The 22,614-nt window shown below is 47.5% G+C and overlaps 1 protein-coding gene and 2 non-coding genes across 3 annotated transcripts in view; 2 read left to right on the top strand and 1 right to left on the bottom strand.

Annotated features, from left to right (window-relative positions):
* The first annotated feature begins 3,048 nt into the window (after window positions 1-3,048).
* TRNAL-CAG lies at window positions 3,049-3,131 on the top strand. Its single transcript has one exon. It is a non-coding gene; the product is annotated as a tRNA-Leu (tRNA).
* Window positions 3,132-3,545: 414 nt separating this feature from the next.
* Window positions 3,546-3,628, bottom strand: TRNAL-CAG. The gene has a single exon. It is a non-coding gene; the product is annotated as a tRNA-Leu (tRNA).
* A 380-nt stretch (window positions 3,629-4,008) lies between these two features.
* TMPPE (transmembrane protein with metallophosphoesterase domain) overlaps window positions 4,009-22,614 on the top strand; it is a 59,386-nt gene continuing 40,780 nt past the window's right edge. The window contains exons 1-3 of the mRNA XM_033941014.1: window positions 4,009-4,961; window positions 5,899-6,009; window positions 18,568-18,733. Of these exons, the coding sequence (XP_033796905.1) occupies window positions 4,253-4,961; window positions 5,899-6,009; window positions 18,568-18,733 (986 nt within the window). The 5' untranslated portion in view covers window positions 4,009-4,252. The remainder of the gene's footprint in view (window positions 4,962-5,898; window positions 6,010-18,567; window positions 18,734-22,614) is intronic.

The raw sequence follows: 22,614 nt of genomic DNA, 5'->3' as shown, positions 1-22,614 counted from the left end.
AGCACATATTTTAACTGAACTCTCTGACATCCCCAGCCTTTCCATTCACAAAAATAGAAGGAAGAAAAGTTCCCATATCCTGCTGTCTTATGTCCCCGGCCTATACAATATTTTTTTTCTACAGACCCTTCAAAAGTCTGACCAAATCCTCGTTTCACTTGCATTATAAAGTACTGAGGATGCCATCTCTCCCCAATCCCAGGTCCTAAAGTCTAAGACAGTAGCGCAAACTAATGCTGCCAGATTCAGGAAATAAAATTTCGATTCGATTCAGCCTATTGAATTGGTTTTTCAATTCGATTTTCCTGCCCAGTTGGGTGATTTTTTTTTCAAAACTCCTGGTGGGTTTTATAGCTTTTTCACTCCCTTTGGATTCTCCTAACCACACTGACGCTGTGGTGTAAATAAAATAAAGAAACAAAAACGACTTTTCCTCTCTCTGTTAAATCCTAGCTCACGTTTGCAGTCCAACACCAGCTCTGGCAGGATACACATTTCAAATCTGACATATTATAATCACAAAACAGAAAATAAAATTAATTTTTCTACCTTTTGTTGTCTGGTTATATTTCAAATCTTGTTGGTCCCAGGCTCTGGTTTTCTTCTGATAACTTGCTTGCCAGGGTCTCCTTCTTTCTTCTTTCTGCATGCTAACCATCCATCTGCCAACTCTGTCCTCCCTTTCCCTTCCCTCCCCAGGAAGTCTGGTATCTTTCCTTTTTTTCATCTCCCTCCACAGATCCACCTTTTCTTAACTACCCTTTCATCCGGCATCTATCCCTCCTTCCCCACCACCCCAGAGTCCACCATCTCTCCCTTTCTTTTCCCAATTACCCTCCTATCCAGTATCTCTATCCCTCCTCCACACCATCCCTTGTGTCCAATTTCTCTCCCTTTCTGTTCCTTCCCTCCCTAAATCCCATGGTCCATCATCTCTCTCCCTCTCCTCTATTTTCAGACCCATTATTTCTTCCTCCCCCCCCCCAAAGTTTGGCATATGCACGTCTCTTTGAACACCCCCTTCCCTCCGTGTATTTCTAATCCAGGGTCCCCCCCAAAGGCCTGTCCCCCCTTAAAGGTCTGCCTGTCCCCCCTTGAAGGCCTGTCCCACCCCCTTGTAGGCCTGTCCCCCCCTTGTAGGCCTGTCCCCCCCTTGAAGACCTGTCCCCCCCTTGAAGTTCTGCACCCCTCCCCGAAGGCCTGCACCCCCCTGAAGGCCTGTCCCCCCCTTGAAGGCCTGTCCCACCCCCTTGTAGGCCTGTCTCCCCCTTGTAGGCCTGTCTCCCCCTTGTAGGCCTGTCCCCCCCTTGTTGGCCTGCCTGCCTGCCTGTCCCCCCCTTGAAGGCCTGTTCCCCCCTTGAAGGTCTGCACCCCCTTGAAGGTCTGCACCCCCCGAAGGCCTGCACCCCCTTGAAGGCCTGCACCCCCTTGAAGGTCTGCACCCCCCCAAAATCCTGCACCCCCCCGAAGGCCTGTCCCCCCCTTGAAGGCCTGTCCCACCCCCTTGTAGACCTGTTGCCCCCTTAATGGCCTGCCTGCCCCCCTTGAAGGCCTGCCTGCCCCCCCCTTGAAGGCCTGTCCCTCCCCCTTGAAGGTCTGCACACCCACCGAAGGCCTGTCCCCCCCCCTTGAAGGCCTGTCCCTCCCTTGAAGGCCTGCCTGTCCCCCCTCTTGAAGGCCTGTCCCCCCTTGAAGGCCTGCCTGTCACCCCCCTCTCCCTTGAAAGCCTGCCTGCCTGCCTGCCCGCCCCACCCCGAAGGACCGCTTGCCCCCCTGGCCTCCCCGCACCACCTATGAAGCAGCACTACCTATGCTCCCGACCTTGCCGTTCAATCCCCCCCACCACCCCCGAAGGACCGCTCGCCCCACTGAACTTCCTGCACCACCTATGAAGCAGCCGCAGCAGGATCGCGACATCAGTGATCCCTGCGCTGCTTAGGCGCTGCTTCCTGCGCCACGGTCCCGCCCCTCCTCTGATGTCAGAGGAGGGGCGGGACTGCAGCGCAGGAAGCAGCGCTCAGGGATCGCTGACGTCGCGATCATGCTGTGGGCTGCTTCACAGGTGGTGCAGGAACGTCAGTGGGGCGAGCGGTCCTTCGGGGGTGGGGGGGGGGGACTGAACGGCAAGGCCAGGAGCACCCCCTCAGGGCTGGCACCCGGGGCGGAGCGCCCCTCCCTTGGTACGCCACTGGGTGGTGGTGCCCCTCTCCTCCCCTCTGCGCACGTACTCCCTTCCCTTTCTCTGTACTTTTTTAACTTCTCCGGCATTAGCAGCATGCCCATGTCAGTGTGCCCTTTGATGTCACTTCCTAGGCACGAGTCTAGGAAGTAACATCAGAGAGAGTGCTGATGATGACACGGGCAGCAACCTTGCACCAGGGAAGTAAAAAAGGTATGGGGAAGGCAAGGTGTGCGCATGCAAGGAGAAGAGTGCAGTGATGGGGACGGAGAGGAGGTGGAGTGCCTGTGCCCTTAGGAAGACTGCGCCCAGGGTGGACAGCCCCCTCCTTTCTACACCACTGCTCTTCGGGGCCGCTTCTGGAGGGCATCTGTGCATGAGAATCACACGTGAGATTTTGAAAACCCATCCAGATACCTGGACAATTCTCTAAAAAAAGGACATGTCTGGGTTAAATCAGGACATCTGGTAGCCCTACTTAGGGAGAGTAGGACATAGTAGATGCTGCAGATGGGCAAACTGAATGGGCCATTTGGCCTTTATCTGCCATCATGTTTCTATGTTTTATTTGGACTTACAAGACCTGTGTCCTCTGGTGGCCTTTGGTAGTATCATGCCTGACAGGCATCAGCCACAAGGCAGCTTTTCTGTGCGACCTCCTGGAACTACACTTCGAATGCAGGGAGAGGGTTTTGTCCCTTTGAACTGGGCCGGTGCCTTCCAGTGGCATCTGCAGCATCGCACCTGACAGGTTGTTTCATTTAGAGAAATGTGAATAACGAATTTGCGAATGTTAAATCTGCAAATATAAGTGAGGCAGTGCTGTATAAACCTAGATAATGAAAATGCTAACTCGTTTTACTATAGTAGTCAGGATGGCCGAGCGGTCTAAGGCGCTGCGTTCAGGTCGCAGTCTCCCCTGGAGGCGTGGGTTCGAATCCCACTTCTGACAACTATGTTTTATGCTTTGGTTAGTGGTTTTTTCTATTATACCTTATATTCCCTGCTATTATGGCAACAGAAATTATAAAAATACTTTATTATGGGTTTCAGTGTTTGATTTGAGTGCAAATATTTAAACTCACTATAGGAGGAGACATAAGTATACATGTCAAATATATAAATCAATATAATAGAACTAAGTTAAACGTTAAAGCAAGGTAAGATAGAGTTAAGGTAATTTTTGAGATTCCAGGTTTTATTAAAAATGTAGTTGTGCCTTTTAAGTATTAGTTCAAGGCTTAGCAGTGAAGGATGAAGAGACTTAGTGACTCACTATTTTACTAGTAGTCACCATTTTAAAGCCCTTCAGCAATAGAAAAGTAATTATTCTATTTTTTATTAAATAAAAACAAAAACTTGAATATGTCAGAAGTGGGATTCGAACCCACGCCTCCAGGGGAGACTGCGACCTGAACGCAGCGCCTTAGACCGCTCGGCCATCCTGACACGGCTGAAAAGCTTGCATTTTCTTCCATTGTTATACTGCATTTCAAGGTCTTATATTTAATTAAATATATTTTAGTATATATTAATTTTTCATTGTTTTTGGGAGGCTAAAGTAACGTGAAGGTCATATTTTCTACTATACTGATAATAATCAATATGCGTGTTTAGGGGGCAAAAAGCCTGTGACCCAGTTGAGGAGGCGTGGTCTAGGATATGCTGTTCCAGGAAGAGCAACGTGCTGTAGTTGAACGCCACAGTGACTCCAGCGGGAGAACGGTTGGAAATAATTTAACCATAATGCACTCAAGTGCTCTGTCTGAGCTCCTTATCCCCGGAAAGAAACAATCTGCAGCTGAACCATCCCCTAAAGACAGGTTAGGTTGTGAAGATACATTATCACAACAGGGTTCGGCCGGGTATACTCTTCCTTGGTTAATGAGATGTTCACCCAAAGTCATCGATCTGCAGCGTCAGTGACACCAGCTAGGGAAGCGGGTAGTGTCCTGCGAGCGACCAATACGTTAATCCAACGACTCGCTGGCAGCAGAACAAGAGCGATATCGCGAATCACCAATTAGTATCTCGCGGTCCGTGATCAGGCGGTAGCGGCAAGTCCGTGCAGAGATGATGACATCGGTCAGGGCGCTGTCTCTGGAAGTAAAGGCTGTGGCTGTTGCTGGGCTTGTGCTCATCTCCATGTTGCTAACACGGAAGTACCTGGGCGAGAGCAGGCTTCCCGGCGCCACAAAGCCTCTTTTCCGTCTCCAGCTGACGCTATTCGCGAACCTACTAATGTTAATTGGCTCTAGGTATATCTGGAAAAATACAGTGACCGCTCTCTGCAGATCATCACATCCATATTTTCGCTCGTATATACTATGGAAAATCGTTGTGTTCACCTTTTTAACCCTGGCACATTTCAGTTTCTTTACTCCGATCTTCCTGGTTGCGGAAGAGCCCTACTTTATTTCCTTAGCTGCCTATGTTTGCCTAGGGGCTTATGCTATCTTGATATTTTTCTTGTTTGCTTTAACCTGTCTGCAGCAAAGTTATAGGCTGGTGCAGAAGAAACGTGGGAGTTTCCCCCCTAAGACTAGTAAAAACGTGGTAAAACCAGTTGCAGCCATTGCTGTGACCGCTGCCCTGAGCATTGTTGGCTTGTTGAACGCTTCCCAGCCACCTGTAGTGAGCTCCGTGACAATTCCCTTGTCCAGGCTGCCCCCATCCCTCAATAAACTGAAGCTGGTGCTCCTGTCAGATATTCATCTTGGCCCTACAGTAGGAAAGACTAAAATGGCCATGGTTGTTGGAATGGTGAATGCTTTGAAACCAGGTAATACAGTTAAGCAACATATGAACAAAAAGCGTTTTTTCTTAATTAACTGTGCTAGGTGGGGTTTGCGTTTGCATCCCTCTTGTAACCCTTTGTACATGATAAACCTCACAGATAAATAAATACTGTACCTGAAACTACTAATTAAAGCGCTCAGACAAAAGGAAAGCAAGAACACAATTAATTTTTAGGACTATTGCACCTCACTTAAAATACCCAGGGAAAACATGCAGCACAGCCAGAGAAAAATAATTGAGCACTACCTCCTGTTCTAAAATGCCATAGGCATCGCATCAAAACATTATTAAACTATTTATTTAAAGTATCAAAGATGTGCAGCTATTGGAGAATAAGTCTCAAACATTCCCTGATTGCTAAGTTTTAGCTTAATGGTAACTACATCTAAAGTAAAAATTAGTGAAACAGAAGCTCAAGAATAAAAACATATGACAAATCCTGCAAGTGACTTACACATTATAACAGTGGTCTCAAACTCACGGTCTGGGGGCCACATGCGGCCCACCAGGTACTATTTTGAGGCCCTTGGTATGTTTATTATAATCACAAAAGTAAAATAAAACAGTTTCTTGATCATATGTCTCTTTAGCTATAAATTCCAATATTATTATTAAGACTTAGCCAAAAGGAAAGATTTATAAACTATATCGCGTTTTACCTCATGCAAAATTGTCATTTCTTTAAATAAGACATTAAATATTTTTTCTGAGGCCCTCCAAGTACCTACAAATCCAGAATGTGGCCCTGCAAAGGGTTTTTTTTGAGACCACTGCATTATAACGATATTCTGTTACACCTAGCCAGACTTCATGCCATTTTGAGCTTGTTTTCTGGTTTAATATGCTTTGTTTTAATGTTATCTGGGCCATACAGTATGAGAAAGCAGTACTAACTTTTTACTATGTTGTATTCCCTATAGATATCACTGTCATTGTTGGCGACCTAACAGATGCTGAAGTGTCAAATCTTAAAAAAGCTGCTGAACCCCTTAAGGAGCTGAACTCTGAGCTGGGAACATATTTTGTTACAGGTAAGGCCCTTTTAATACTTTGGTAACTTTTGCTAGAATTAAGAGGCCTTACCTGCAGTGGCATACCTAGGGTATGTGGCACACGGGGCCCATCATTTTTTGACACCCCCCCCATGTAAAAAAATATTTTTTTGTAATAACCATGAAACGGAATAAATGGTCATAATAGAAACAGGCAATGAAAATTTTCTTTTATTGAACCTCATATATGTAACCATTATTCCAAACATACCATAACATAACATAAATTATGTCTGAATTGTCATGACATCAGAAGTACATATGGAGTAGTTGCAGGTGATGTTTGGGACAGTTCTGATTGTGTTAGTTCGGTTTTATGTGTTTTTTGAATAGAAGGGTTTTTATTTCTTTTTTGAAGGTTTTGTAGTCTGTGGTCGAGGTCAATAGGTTGTAGAGTAAGGGGTCGAGTGTTGCAGCTAAGTGCACATTGGTTAAGCGCACACTTCGGTTATCTGCACCCGACCACCATGGTCCTGTTTTTTTACATTAAAATCAATGGACGTAAATTCCAGATATTTGCAATTCTGATAAGCACACAATCCGCTTATGCACACTGATGTTGTAGATACCACCTCTATTCGTTCATGTTACTTTCACTCTGGTTAAAAGCAATTACATTCTGACGTGGATGAACCACGTGTTTCTGAACAGCAGTCTAGGCCTGGCCAGGTGTTCGAAATTTCAGAACTGCACCATGGCGTCACATGGACAAAAATCATTGTCTTTTGCTGAACGTGTCAATGTCTTAAAGAGACTTGACCAACAGGAGAGTCAGGTCTCTATTACAGCATTCATCCTAGCCAGATTTCTTGGATTTACAAAAAAGCAAGCCATATTGAAAGACTGGCAAAACAGCAATCCTACCAGAAAACTGAAAAGAATTGGGAAGGCAGGAGATGTTGAACAGGCTGAGATGGTTTGCTGAAGCTAGAAGTCAGAAGAACTGGGTGTAGAAAACTTTAAAGCAACAAACAGATGGCTAGAGAGGTGGAAAGTTCATAACGGCATAAAATTTAAGAAGCAGCATGGCAAAGAATAAGACGTGGATGAGTTTGGTGCAGAAAGATGGGTCATGGAAGTGTTGCCATCAGTCATTGGTGGATATGAACCATGCGACGTTTTCAGTGAGATGGGCCTGTACTGGCATGCCATCCCTGATGGAACATTGGCTTTGAAATGCAGCGAAACTGTTGGCTTCAAGGTGCCAAAGGAATGACTGACATTGCTACTCAGTTGCAATATGGACGGTAGTGAAAAGCTCGAGCCACTGATTGGGAAGAATCGAAATTCTCAGTGCTTCAAAAACATTAAACGCTTGCCTGTTGAATATGAAAGCAACAAAAATGCATGGAAGACAGTGATATTGTGGATTGAATGGTTGCAGAAGCTTGACAATCTGATGAGAAGGCATAGGAGTCACATTGTAATGCTGTGTGATAACTGTGCAGCACACAGCAATGATGTAAGACTAACCAACATCAAACTTGTGTTTCTGCCGCCATACACAACCTCTTTGATCCAGCCGATGGACCAAGGGATAATCGCAAACTTCAAATGTCATTACAGGTCACTCGTCCTAAGATATGTGATGGCAGTGATGGCTGGAAGCACAGAATCCAGCCACCGAGCAGCTGAGCTTGTAAAAAAAAAAAAATGATGGTGCTCGACTCTCATCATATGGTACAGGAGGCATGGAATTGAGTCTCTTCATCAATTTCAAATTGCTATTGACGGGCAAGTTTCGTTCATGCACCTGATGAGACAACTGAAGCTGACGCTTCGTCCATTGAACTCCCAGTTGGACTCTCACTACAAGAGTTGACAACGATGTGCCCACATCGTCTGACAGCACTAATTCCAATATCTGTACAGTCAAAGAACACTGCAGACAACCAAGAGTCTGATGAGGACGGAGATGCTAATGAAACATCTACAGAGATTGTTTCCTTCTCGGATGTGCTGAAGTCCCTACATACGCTGCGTTGTTATCTGGAAATAATGGATGTCACGACCATGGACAGTTTTACAGCATCAGTAGTCAGATACACAGCCTGAATATCTCTCTCCTTCCCGCCTTCTTCCCGAGGTCTAACATCTCTCTCCTCTCTGCGGTCTGGCATCTTTCTCTCCCCTCCTTCCCTTTCATTCATTGGTGGTTTTTGGTCACAAAAAGCCAGCACCACACTTGGGGAATCGCACAATGATGATAGAGCAGTAGCGTACTAAGGGGGGGGTGGAGGGCGGGGGGGCGGTCCGTCCCGGGTGACAAGCCCTGAGGGGGTGCTCCCGGCCTTGCCGTTCAGTTCCCCCCACCCCCGAAGGACCGCTAGCCCCCCTGGCCTCCCTGCACCACCAAGAAGCAGCTGGCAGCGTGATCGCGATATCAGCGATCCCTGAGCCGCTTCGGCACTGCTTCCTGCGCCGCAGTCCCGCCTCTCCTCTGATGTCAGAGGAGGGGTGGGACCGCAGCGCAGGAAGCAGCTCCGAAGCAGTGCAGGGATCGCTGACATCGCGATCCCGCTGCGGGGTGCTTCATAGGTGGTGCAGGGAGGCCAGGGGGGCTAGTGGTCCTTCGGGGTGGGGCGGGCAGGCATGCAGGCCTTCAAGGGGGGGGGGAAAGGCAGGCCTTCAAAGGGGAGACAGGCCTTCAAGGTGGGGGGACAGGCAGGCAGGTTTTCAAGGGAGGGACAGGCCTTCAAGGGGGGGACAGGCCTTTGAGGGGGGCAGGCCTTCAAGGGGATCAGGCAGGCCTTCAAGGGGGGGGCAGGCAGGCCTTCAAGAGGGGATGCAGGCCTTCAAGGGGGGATGCAGGCCTTCAAGGGGGGATGCAGGCCTTCAAGGGGGGATGCAGGCCTTCAAGGGGGGATGCAGGCCTTCAAGGGGGGGTGCAGGCCTTCGGAGGGGGAGTGCAGGCCTTCAGGGGTGGGATGCAGACCTTTAAGGGGGGACAGGCCTTCAGGGAGGGGGTCCCTGGTGTAAAAATACACGGAGGGAATGGGGGGGTTCAAAGAGACGCGCATATGCCGGACTTTGGGTGGGAAGAAATAATGGGTCTGAAAATAGAGAAGAGGGAGAGAGATGATGGACCATGGTTTTTAGAGAGGGAAGGAACAGAAAGGGAGAGAAGTTGGACACAAGGGATGGTGTGGAGGGGGGGATAGAGATACTGGATAGGAGGGTAGTTGGGAAAAGAAAGGGAGAGATGGTGGACCCTGGGGTGGTGGGGAAGGAGGGAGAGATGCTGGATGAAAGGGTAGTTAAGAAAAGGTGGATCTGTGGAGGGAGATGAAAAAAAGGAAAGATACCAGACTACCTGGGGAGGGAAGAGAAATGGAAAGGGAGGACAGAGATGGCAGATGGATGGTTAGCATGAAGAAAGAAGGAGACCCTGGCAAGCAAGTTATCAGAAGACAACCAGAGCCTGGGACCAACAAGATTTGAAAAATAACCAGACAACAAAAGGTAGAAAAATTAATTTTATTTTCTGTTTTGTGATTACAATATGTCAGATTTGAAATGTGTATCCTGCCAGAGCTGGTGTTAGACTGCAAACGTGAGCTAGGATTTAACAGAGAGGAAAAGTCCTTTTTGTTTCTTTATTTTATTTACACCACAGCGCCAGTGTGGTTAGGAGAAGCCAAAGGGGGGTGAAAAAGCTATAAAATAAACCCACCAGGATGTTTGAAAAACAAACACCCAATTGGGCAGGAAGGTTGAATCGATAAACCAATTTAATAGGCTGAATCGAATCGAAAAACTTTTTTTTTCTTGAATCGGGCAGCACTAGTTTGCGCTAGTGTCTTAGACTTTAGGACCTGGGATTGGAGAGAAATGGCATCCTCAGTACTTTATAATGCAAGTGAAACGAGGATTTGGTCAGACTTTTGAAGGGTCTACAGAAGAAAAATATTGTATAGGCCGGAGACATGAGACAGCAGGAAACAGGAACTTTTCTTCCTTCTATTTTTGTGAATGGCAAGACTGAGGATGTCGGAGAGTTCAGTTAAAATATGTGCTTTATAAGAAAATATAATAATGTGTTTTATAAAGTTTATAAGCATTGCTGGCCTACCGGTGAGGTGTTCCTAATGGTGGTGATGGTGGCGGCAGCGTGTCAATGTGTTGATTGGAAGAGGTGGTCTGGGAAATTCTGCTGAGCAAACTCCGGGCCCATTTCCACCCCCCAGTTAGTCCACTCCATTCAACTGGTTCACACACTGAGTGGGTCTTTGAGTGTTGTGCCTGGGTAGTTGTTTTGGGATCTCTTCCAGTGGTTTGTCAGTATCTCCTTCTGGTCCAAGGAAGGAAACTTTGTTAACCTTAGCATTGACCTTCAGAATATGTTTGTAACAGCGCTGCTTGTGTGGTATTAGGCTATGTAGTGATCGAAAGAAAAAACCAGACCTTTGCACATTTTTGCACTATATGGTGGGTGTATGAGGAGATTCACATTTCCTGCACAGCTAAGTCCTTGTGAAGTTACCTTGTTCTTTCTGTATTTGACATCTAGCAAGGTCTCTGTTTGGAAGGAAAGATCTAAGCTTAAAAATGAAGTGGCCAGAAATTATGGTAAAAGCAGATAGCATTGCTGATTTTAAGAAAGGTTTGGACAAATTCTTGGAGGAAAAGTCCATAGTCTGTTATTAAGACATGGGGGAAGTGTCTGCTTGCCCTGGATCGGTGGCATGGAATGTTGCTACTCTTTGGGTTTTGACCAGGTACTAGTGACCTGGATTGGTTACCATGAGAATGGGCTACTGGGCATGATGGACCATTGGTCTGACCCAGTTAGGCTATTCTTATGTTATGTTCTCATCTGTAGGGGCCTTTGTTTTCACTTTTTATTTTAATGTATTTTTTTTCTGGGAACTTATCAGTGTTTTTTTTTTAATGGAAGAGAATTAATGTGTGTGGAATGGGAGGGGGGGGTAACTAATTTCTTCAGCTAAATAATTAAATCCAATTCAACCAGACATAGGAGAACTCGTACACCATTTACACACCCTCCAACCAAAATCGTCAAAAGAAAAAAAACTGTTCGACAACCTCCTAACGCTTGACCCCCAACTCTACAACCTATTGACCTCGACCACAAACTACAAAATCTTCAAAAAAGAAATAAAAACCCTTCTATTCAAAAAACACATAAAACCAAACTAACACAATCAGAACTGTCCCAAGCATCGCCTGCAACTACTCCATATGTACTTCTGACATAACTAACAAATCAATTCTGGAAGAGATCAAACCGGCTATGTCACTCGAAGCCCAAAATGATGAAGTTAAGATTGTCTTATTTTGGTCACAACGTATGAAGAGAGAGACCACTGGAAAAGGACATCATGTTTGGGAGGATCAAAGGAACCAGGTGAAGACGGCGACCTGCAATCAGATGGCTGGACTGTTGAAAACAACCATGAGGATGACGCTGGAGGACATTACCAGAGTAGTACAAAACTGATTTCTTTTTAGATCTGTAATTGAAGTCGCTAGGACTGAAACATGAGTCAATGGCACCTAATTAAGGGTCTGGGTGCCCTCTTCAAAATTGAAAGTCAATACCACATGTCATTACCTGGATCAAGCACCAGTTTAATTGGATAAAGGTTTCCAGGACCTTTTCAGAGTTTGACCAGTTCAGCCACTGGTCTGCTATACACAGTGAGAATCTTTGCCTTTAAGAAGAAAGCTCAGAGACGGACTTTGTTATTAAGGCAATTCCTGCCAGTAGTCTTTATTTCCATGTACAGGTACTAGGAAATTCAGGATGACTTCATAAAGACCCACATCTTTCCACCAGATGTCACTTGGCTTTTTAGGAAGCGTCCTGGTGACCTCTATATGATCACTCACTCGCTTGCTTTCACTTCTCCACTGGAGAACAAGGTTTACAAAGATAATCCATTTAGTCTTATTTCCATATGCAAATACAGGCATCTATCAACACCTTTAGGCTTCTGCCTAACTTGCTTTACCAAGGACTGGGGAGTCCTTCCTTTTAATTATTTGCCTCCACACACTGGATGACACCAACACTTTTTACCACTCTGCTTTCTATGTCATCCTCAACCCTCAGCTAATACCTCATAATTAAAAGGAAAACTAGCAAAAAGTCTTACTGGGGCTTTTCCATTCTGCCCCCCTCCCCCAGTACTAATATATTACTCATACAAAAGGACCATTGGCATTTCTCTCACTGTGCTCTCCCCCTGCTAAGACTTACAACTGCTCACAGATACTTCCTCTTAGATGCACAATCACTGGAAAATGTGTTCAAGTTACAGCTCTGTCCAGACTTACTCTTCCTGGCTTGCAGAACTGGGCTTGTCCCCAGGAGCTTCTTAGTAACTCCAGGCAGCCTTTTCTTCCTCTGGGCTCAGGTTCCAGCAGGTCCTTTCCTATCTTCCCTCTCTCTTCTAGCTTACCAGCTATTATACTGTGGGAGAGAAGATTCTGGAGCAACTCCACCTTGGACCAACCCAGGGTTCCTCTTTGGGGACCTCTGCCCTCCTGGCTACTGGAAGGTTCCTCCAACCCAGGTTTTCTCATACTGCCCAGAACACTAAAGGACTAGTCCCTAGGACTTGCCTCTTGAGAACTGTAGTTCCCTTTGAAGATAGCCTGACCTTCTCCGGTTGTATTTAGATGTATCTGGATGTATTTAGGGCCCCAGAGCTCTCTCCAATTGCCTCAGGGCATATAATACATCTATCCAGGCCAGCCCTAGGCCTAGAGCTCCCTCCAGTGGCCTCTGCCCTACATGACATGCCCCTTGCTTGTCACAATTAGATTACCAGTATCTCTATGATGACGCTATATTGAAAATCTGTGAATGAGAAAATGAAATTAATGTGTTAGTGTCAGTATGAGTAAATAAGTAAGATAAACTGAGACACAAAAGATATTAATATACAATGGAAACCCATAACTATTATCAGAGCACTTAAACATACAGTATTTCAATAATATATGTATTTTTGCATAATTTCCTAGAAATTCCAGGTAGGTAAATAACATATTGCACAAAAGTTAAAGCCTGTTGATTTTCTGCATGACGTTGTACCATTTTTTCACTATTGCTTTTTTTAATTATGGCATCTCCAGAACTGACATACCCTACTCAAACAGTATACTTGGATGATACATATATGATCAGATTCCATGTTTATGTTAGACTATTATTTTAAACTAGTCTTTAAGCCCGTTACATTAACATACACTGACGTCAGAGGAGGGGGGCGGGTCCGCGGCGGAGGACAGCACAAGCAGCTCAAGATCGCTGACATCGTGATCTTGCTGCAGGCTGCTTCGGTACTCTAAATGGTGTGGGGAGGCCAGAGGGGAAGAACCGGACATCTGGATGGGGGGTGGGAGGGGGGTGAGCGGTCCGTCAGGGTGGGGCGGGCAAGCAGGCCTTCAGGGGGAGATGCAGGCCTTAAAGGGGGGGGGGGACAAGCCTTCATGGGGGGAGACAGGCTTTTGGGGGGGGGGACAGGCAGGCAGGCCTTTAAGGGGGGGACAGGGGGTAGGACAGGCCAAGGGGGTACAGGCCTTCTGTGGGGGTGCAGCCTTCTGGGGGGTGCAGGCCTTCTGGGGGGTGCAGGCCTTCTGGGGGGGTGCAGGCCTTCTGGGGGGGTGCAGGCCTTCTGGGGGGTGCAGGCCTTCTGGGGGGTGCAGCCTTCGGGGGGTGCAGCCTTCAAGGGGGTGCAGGCCTTCAAGGGGGGGGGACATGCCTTCATGGGGGGAGACAGGCTTTCGGGGGAGACAGGCAGGCAGGCCTTCAGGGGGGGGACAGGCAGGCAGGCCTTCATGGGGGGGACAGGCCTTTGGGGGGGACCCTGGTGTAGAAGTACACAGAGGGAAGGGGGTGTTCAAAGAGATGTGCATATGCCAGACTTTGGGGGGGTAAGAAATAATGGGTCTGAAAATAGAGGAGAGGGAGAGAGATGATGGACCATGGGATTTAGGGAGGGAAGGAACAGAAAGGGAGAGAAATTGGACACAAGGGATGGTTTGGAGGAGGGACAGAGATACTAGATAGGAGGGTAATTGGGAAAAGAAAGGGAGAGATGGTGGGCCCTGGGGTGGTGGGGAAGGAGGGAGAGATGCCGGATGAAAGGGTAGTTAAGAAAAGGTGGATCTGTGGAGGGAGATGAAAAAAAGGAAAGATACCAGACTTCCTGGGGAGGGAAGGGAAATGGAAAGGGAGGACAGAGATGGCAGATGGATGGTTAGCATGAAGAAAGAAGGAGACCCTGGCAAGCAAGTTATCAGAAGACAACCAGAGCCTGGGACCAACAAGATTTGAAAAATAACCAGACAACAAAAGGTAGAAAAATTAATTTTATTTTCTGTTTTGTGATTACAATATGTCAAGGTTTGAAATGTGTATCCTGCCAGAGCTGGTGTTAGACCGCAAACGTGAGCTAGGATTTAACAGAGAGAGGAAAAGTCCTTTTTGTTTCTTTATTTTATTTACACCACAGCGCCAGTGTGGTTAGGAGAAGCCAAAGGGGGTGAAAAAGCTATAAAACCCACCAGGATTTTTGAAAAATATCACCCAACTGGGCAGAAAAATCGAATCGAAAAACCAATTAAATAGGCTGAATCGAAATTTTTCTTCCTGAATTGGGCAGTTTGCGCTACTATCTCAGACTTTAGGACCTGGGATTGGGGAGAGATGGCATCCTCAGTACTTTATAATGCAAGTGAAATGAGGATTTGGTCAGACTTTTGAAGGGTCTGCAGAAGAAAAATATTGTATAGGCCGGGGACATGAGACAGCAGGAAATGGGAACTTTTCCTTCTTTTTTTGTGAATGGAAAGGCTGAGGATGTCAGAGAGTTCAGTTAAAATATGTGCTTTATAAAAAAAATATAATAATGTGTTTTATAAAGTTTATAAGCATTGCTGGCCTACCCGGTGAGGTGTTCCTAGTGGTGGTGGCAGCGTGTCAATGTGTTGAGAGGAAGAGGTGGTCTGGGAAATTCTGCTGAGCAAACTCCGGGCCCATTTCCACCTCCCAGTTAGTCCACTCCACTCAACTGGTTCACACACTGAGTGGGTCTTTGGGTATTGTGCCTAAGTAGTTGTTTTGGAATCTCTTCCAGTGGTTTGTCAGTATCTCCTTGTGGTCCAAGGAAGGAAACTTTGTTAACCTTAGCATTGACCTTTTGTAACAGTGCTGCTTGTGTGGCATTAGGCTATCTAGTGATCGAAAGAAAAAAAAACAGACCTTTGCACATTTTTGCACTATAGGTGGGTGTATGAGGAGATTCACATTTCCTGCACAGCTAAGTCCGTGTGAAGTTCCCTTGTGTTGTATTTTACATCTAGCAAGGTCTCTGTTTGGAAGGAAAGATCTAAGCTTAAAAATGAAGTGGCCAGAAGTTATGGTAAAAGCAGATAGCTTAGCTGGTTTTAAGAAAGATTTGGACAAATTCCTGGAGGAAAAGTCCATAGTCTGTTATTAAGACATGGGGAAGTGTCTGCTTGCCCTGGATCGGTAGCATGGAATGTTGCTACTCTTTGGGTTTTGACCTGGTACTAGTGACCTGGATTGGCTACCATGAGAATGGGCTACTGGGCATGATGGACCATTGGTCTGACCCAGTTAGGCTATTCTTATGTTATGTTCTCATCTGTAAGGGCCTTTGGTTTCACTTCTTATTTTAATGTATTTTTTTTCTGGGAACTTATCAGTGTTTTTTATAATGGGAACAAAAATGGAAGAGAATTAATGTGTGTGGAATGGGGGGGTAACTAATTTCTTCAGCTAAATAATTCAATCACCTCAAACAGACATAGGAGAACTCGCACACCATTCACACACCCTCCAACCAAAAACGTCAAAAGAAAAAAACTGTTCGACAACCTCCTAACACTCGACCCCCAACTCTACAACCTATTGACCTCGACCACAGACTACAAAACCTTCAAAAAAGAAATAAAAACCCTTCTATTCAAAAAACACATAAAACCGAACTAACACAATCAGAACTGTACCAAGCATCACCTGCAACTACTCCATATGTACTTCTGATGTCATGACAATTCAGACATAATTTATGTTATGTTTGGAATAATGGTTACATATATGAGGTTCAATAAAAGAATATTTTCACTCCCTGTTTCTATTCTGTTCATTTATACCGTTTTATGGTTATTACAAAAAATATTTTTTACATGGAGGGTGGGTGGGGGGGTGTCAAAAAATGATGGGCCCCTGGTGCCACATACCCTAGGTACGCCACTGCCTGTGTCTCTGACACTTTTTCTTCCTACTTTTGATATTTAGAAGATATCTAATATAATAAAATTCTAGGCCGCGCATGCGCACTCTAAAGTCGTGTTCCCTGACCCGTCGCGGACATGAGAGTGCACATGCGCGCTTATTACGTCACCACAGCCTCCCTGCTCTCCACCTCGCGCCGCTGCAGTAACGGCCCCACACTCGCGACTCGCCTTCGTTCCAGAGTCACCAAAGAAGAGCTCTCCCCAATCGGAAAAGCTGCCCGGACTCTGAGAAGGAGGTAGAGAGAGATGCCGGATCTGCACACTGAAACCCCCGTTGACCCTCCCACCGCTACAAGACTGACAAACCCGGCAGGAGCAGCAGCGTCCCAGTCACACTAAACGCAGCTTCGGGTCTTCTACTGGCCTAATTTCCTCTGCCGCGTCCCCGAGTCATCAGGGACGCGGCAGAGGAAATTAGGCCAGTAGAAGACCCGAAGCAGCGTTTAGTGTGCTTGGGACGCTGCTGCTCCTGCCGGGTTTGTCAGCCGTGTAGCGGTGGGAGGGTCAACGGGGGTTTCTGTTGTGCCGGGTAGGGTCGGGGGGGGGGAGTCGCGGCATTAGAATGGGAGGTAGGCAGGCTGGCATCGGTGGGGGGTTCAATGGAAGGCAGACAGGCAGGATGGCATGGGGGGGGAGTTTCCATGTAAACATGCTGTTCAGGGGGATGAGAGGCAGGCAGGCTGGCATTAGAGGGGGGTGGGGGGTTCAATGGAAGTCAGGCACGCAGGATGCCATGGGGGAGGGGGTTTCCATGGAAATATGCTGCTCAGGGGGATGGGAGGCAGGCAGGCTGGGAGGCAATGGAGAGGGGGTTTCAATGGAAGGCAGGCTGGCATCGGAGGGGGGGGAGGAAGGAGGCACTGGGGGCACTATGGACATAGGAAGGGGCACTAAGGACATAGGAAGGAGGTACAGGGAGATTCACAGACAGAAAAAATGACAGACAGGCAGCATGCAAGGAGAGAGAGACAAAGAAAAAAAATACCCAGACAGACAGACATCCTACTGCAGGACAGGGTAGGTAAAAGGAAGGGAGAATGGATAGAGGGAGCAGGCAAGGGATGGTGGTGGACAGTCAAGGAAAAAGAAAGACAGAAAGCGCAAAGGAGAGACAGAGAGAGAGAAAGAATTAAAGACACACACACACACATATATTCTAGCACCCGTTAATGTAACGGGCTATAAGACTAGTCATTAATAAAGCTAACAGCCTGTTTAGTAGGTAAACCTTTTACTAGATCATTGGTTTTCTGACCTTTGTTTCGCTGTCACTATAATAATAATAAACAAATAAACACACAAGAACTATGTCTATATATAATAGTCACAGTCACACAGTCATAGAGACAAAAATCTACAAGTAGAGATGCACACACAGCTACTCTTATGTAAATTTTAAAAAGTGGAGAAAAAGAGACCTCAGAAAACGACGACTCTTATAATCAGTTCAGAAATGTCCTGTAACCAGGTTTAATACCAGTCATTGGTCTCAGAAAAGAACTCCACTAAAAATAACAATAAAAATGAGCAGCAACTGATGCCAGAGAAAGGATGGGACCGCCGGCAGAGGAAGCAGCGCAGGGCTCAGGGAAGGGGCGGGACCGCCGGCAGAGGAAGCAGCAGGGCTCACTGGCATCGGGAACCAACGGTAGGCTGCTTCTCCATGTGTGGGGGGCTGGGGGATGAATAGGACGTCGGGTTGGGGGGTGCGAGTGGCCCTTCGGGGTGGGGGTGCGAGTGGCCCTTCGGGGTGGGGGTGCGAGCGGTCCTTCGGGGTGGGGGGGCCAGAGGAGAGTCGGGACGAGAGGAGAGTCGGGGCAGAGGGCAGAGCGGCGAGAGGAGAGTCGGGACGGCAGAAGGAGGTTTTAATTCATGGAGCAGCATGCACGGTATATGCGTGTGCGCGCTATATATGAATTTCTTTACTTAAATTTCGGTTTCCTGTGCGCTATACCCGTGTGCGCGTTTTACACGGGTGTGCAGTATATTCGTGAAAATACGGTATTACTTTAAATACCTACCTGTTTTAGGGTCTGAAATGTTGGGAGTTGTGCAGATCTGTGCCGTTGACATAAGTATGGTACTAGTGTGAACCTGATGATTTCAGTGAGCAGTCGTATAATAAAGGGTGGCCAGACAGCCTGGTTCGTTCAGTAAGGCAGCAGATTAATAAGATTTTATTCTCAATAAATCTTTTTATTATGGTGTTTTATTTATCTATTGGCATGTTTCATTTTTCAGGAAACCATGAATATTACACCTCCGATGTGGACAACTGGTTTAAACTTCTTGAATCAATGAACATTCACCCTCTTCACAATGAAAATGTGAAGATCACAGGATTAAGGAATAGCCAGGACTGGTTCTGTTTGGCTGGGGTAGATGATATAGAAGCAAATGCTTTAGGGTAGTTATTATACTAATTAATATTTTTATAGCACTATTGGACATAAGCAGTGGTCATAAATACTCAGGTACAATATGTCCTACCCCAAACAGCATACAGTGTGAGGCAATGGGAGATAAAGTGACTTGCCAAGGTAACAAGGAGTGTTTGTATGAGAAGCTGGAACTGAACCCTGGGTCTCAGGCCCGGATGCCCTAAAATCACCATGCATCTAACAATCGTCACCATATCGGTTGAACTAGTTTAGCGATGACTTTATTTTGCCCACCGATGTACTCAATGATTCACTGCACGCTTTTCTGTGCATCCACTGCAGCCTCCAGCTCTGCTATGCAAATGACCTCACTGTATTACAATGAGATCATTAATATTAAAACCAGCCCACTGATTGATGGACTAACGTTGCTTCGCGATGCACATAAAATAGCAATTAGTTATACCGACCTGAAAAAACAACAGGTAATTTAATTTGTAATTTATTTCTTATATACCGCTACATCCGTTAGGTTCTAAGCGGTTTACAGAAAATATACATTAAGATTATAAATAAGAAAGGTACTTGAAAAATTCCCTTACTGTCTCGAAGGCTCCCAATCTAACTAAAGTACCTATGAGAGGAGCTTTATGTATCTGAACCAATCAGAGTCTTAGGCCCCTCCCAGTGCATCCCAGGATGCACCGGGAAGGGTAAGGCCTGCTATTTTGAAGAGGTGGGCCAGCTTTCTACAACAAGGTACCGGGGGAAGGGGAAGCTGGGGATATATGCTTGAGCTGAGGGGTTCTGACCTGTCTTCTCCCAGCCCAACAGGGCTCTCTCTTGGGGACTTGGTGGTAGGGTGATATGAGGGCTCAGAAGGGCTAGGGTTACCAGATGTCCAGATTTCCCCGGGCATGTCCTCCTTTTGAGGACATGTCCGGGGGTCTGGACGGCTTTTCAAAACCCAGCACTTTGTCTGGGTTTTGAAAAGCCTCCTCAAATTGCATCGGGCAGGGAAGAAGTCAGCGCATGCATGAACTTCCTCCCTGCCCGACACAATTTGTGGATGAGCAGGCAGTGGGTGGAGGGGGGTGGGAGATGGACAAGAGTGGAGGAGCTAGGGCGGGACTAGGGCAGGGATGGGCAGGTCTGGGGGCAAGTCTAGAGGTCCAGATTTTCTGATTGGAAAATCTGGCAACCCTAAGAAGGGGGGCCTTGTTGGGGGTGGGTGGGGGTTCAGGTTTTGATCAGTCAGGGGTGTGGGGGTGGTCCAGGTGGCCGAGGGAGGAGGGAGGAGGCACCCCTCCTGCTGACTTATTTTTTTGAGTTTTGGGAAGGGATCCAGGTGTGTGTGAGGGGATGTGTGTGAGGGGGTTAGGGTGGCCAAGATAGGAGGGTGTGTGCATCTGTCCTGCTGATGATTTTTGCGGGTGGAGAGGTTTCAGGTAGCAGCGATCATCGCAGGGAAGGTGGAAACATGGGGAGGTCTGAGTGGCTGCGATCTTCGCAGGGGGGTTTGAGAGTGTGGGGTTACAGGTTTCTGAGGCAGGATGGAGTGGGCATCCCTCCTGCCTCTCTTTTTTTAGGGGTTGTCGGGGAGGGGGGGGGCAGTGGCACAACTTTTTTTTTTTAATGGGGTCAGGTATTGGCGTATGTAACATACGTACAACATCTGTGCCTTTAAAATTTCTTTTTTTTTAAAAAGTCTTTCTGCCCTGAACAGCTGAGTGGCAAGAGGCTGCTTTGGGGCTTCCCCTGCTGCTCAGCTGTTCAGACTTCCCCTGCCAGCTCTACGCGTGTGTGAGAGTCACGTTCTCAACAACCAATCGGATGGGATTATGATGAACTTCCACAAAATTCATTTCCATACAAACTTGTTAGAACATTGCTCATTGTTTTAAAATTGTACAAAAAAATCAGCCCACAGCAACCCACATGGTCTTAACAACCATTTTTAGTGCATTTGGGCCTCAGTCTAGAGAGCTGCATGGGAACGGGGACGACGGGAATCCCGTGGGACCCGCGGGTTCCCCCTTTGGGTCACGGGGATCCCGTGGGGATGCCTCCGAGGGTCGCGGGGTTCCTGCGGGGTTGGATTGCACACGAGCCGCAAGGCTAGTCACTTTCTCCTTACCTGCCCTGCCGCAGCACACAGCGGAATGGAAGTCTTCCAGATGTCAACGCTGACGTTGGAGGGAGGGCTTAAGCAAATCCCTCCCTTCCTCCGACATCAGCGCTGACATCGGCTGTGTGCGGCAGGGCAGTTAGGGAGAAGGCAATGGCGTACCAAAAGGGGGGGGCGGTCCGCCCTGGTTGCAGCTATTGGGGGAATGTGTACAGCCAGTCAGGTCCCCTTACCTTTGTGGCACTTCCCCCAACCGACCGACAATAGGCCCGGCCGACAAACCTCCCTGCCCTGTAGCCGCGAATCTAAATTACCTTCTTACAGCAGCTTCAATACTCCAGCTGCTGTAAGAAGATAATTTAGATTCGTGGCTACAGGGCAGGGAGGTTTGTCCGACCGGGCCTGTTCTGTTGTCGGTCGGGTGGGGAAGCACCACAAAGGTAAGGGGCAGAGAGGGAGAAAGGGAGAAAGGGAGGAAAGGTGGAGTGGAGAAGAAAAGACGCTTAAGGGAAATGGGTAAAACTGAAGGGGGAGAAGGCAGCTGAAAGCACTGGGGAAGACAAAGGGGTGGAGAAGGACGCTGAAAGGACATGGGGAAGACGGAAGGGGGGGAGAAGGATGCTGAAAGCACATGGGGAAGATAGAGGGGGGAGAAGGACGCTGAAAGCACATGAGGAAGACAAAGGGGTGGAGAAGGACGCTGAAAGCACATGGGGAAGACAAAGGGGTGGAGAAAGACACTGAAAGGACATGGGAAGACGGGGGGGTGAAGGACGCTGAAAGGACATGGGGAAGACGGGGGGGAGAAAGACGTTGAAAGGACATGGGGAAGACAGAGGGGGAAAAAGGACGCTGAAAGGACATGGGGAAGACAGGGGGGAGAAGGACACTGAAAGCACATGTGGAAGGCAGAGGGGGGAGAAGGATGCTGCCTGACAGGATATGGGGAAGATGGGGGGGAGAAGGACGCTGAAAGGAAATGGGGAGAAGACGCTGGCAGGGAAGAAGACAGAGATGTCAAACTATGGGGGGAGCGGAGGGAAGAAGATGGGTGCCAGACCAATTTGGGAGGGGGAAAAAGGGAGAGGCACAGTAACAGAGCAAATGGAAGACGCAGAGAGAAGAGAGACAGTGGATGGAAGGAATTGAATGAGAACATGAGGAAAGCAGAAACCAGGCAACAAAGGTAGGAAAAAAATCCTTTTTTTTTTTTTTTTGCTTCAGTATAAAGTAGTATATTAGTTGTGTTGATAAAAATGTATAAACATTAGAGCAGGGGTGCCCAACAGGTCGATCGCGATCGACCGGTAGCTCGCCAAGGCAAAGTGAGTCGATCATCCAGGACTCCCTTTGCCTTGGCGATCTATCGGACTGATCAATCTTCCTCTCCCCGACGTCAATTCTGCCGTTGGAGAGGAAGTTCGGGCCAGCCAATCGCTGCCTGGCTGGGCGGAACTTCCTCTCTGACGGCAGAATTGACGTCGGGGAGAGGAAGATTGATCGGCCCGAAGCAGAGAGAGCATGGGGCAGCTGCGGCGGCGGCTTTGGGGCCTGTTATCCATTGGTGGCATTTGGGTCCTGTTCCCCGATGGCAGTGGCAGTGGCTTGGGGAAGGGCAGGGAGGGAGACAGAAGGAAAGAAGAGAAATAGGAAAAAAAGAAAGGGGGCATGAAGAGAGAAAGAAAGAAAGGGCAGGGAGAGAGGAAGAAAAAGTTGGGGGAGGGAATGAGGTTTGGAGGAGAGGAAGCATACAGGCTGAAAGAAAGATTGGATGCACAG

This window comes from Geotrypetes seraphini, chromosome 4 (genome assembly GCF_902459505.1).
Source record: "Geotrypetes seraphini chromosome 4, aGeoSer1.1, whole genome shotgun sequence".
Taxonomy (NCBI): Eukaryota; Metazoa; Chordata; class Amphibia; order Gymnophiona; family Dermophiidae; genus Geotrypetes; species Geotrypetes seraphini.
This window is presented reverse-complemented; position numbering and strand designations above follow the sequence as displayed.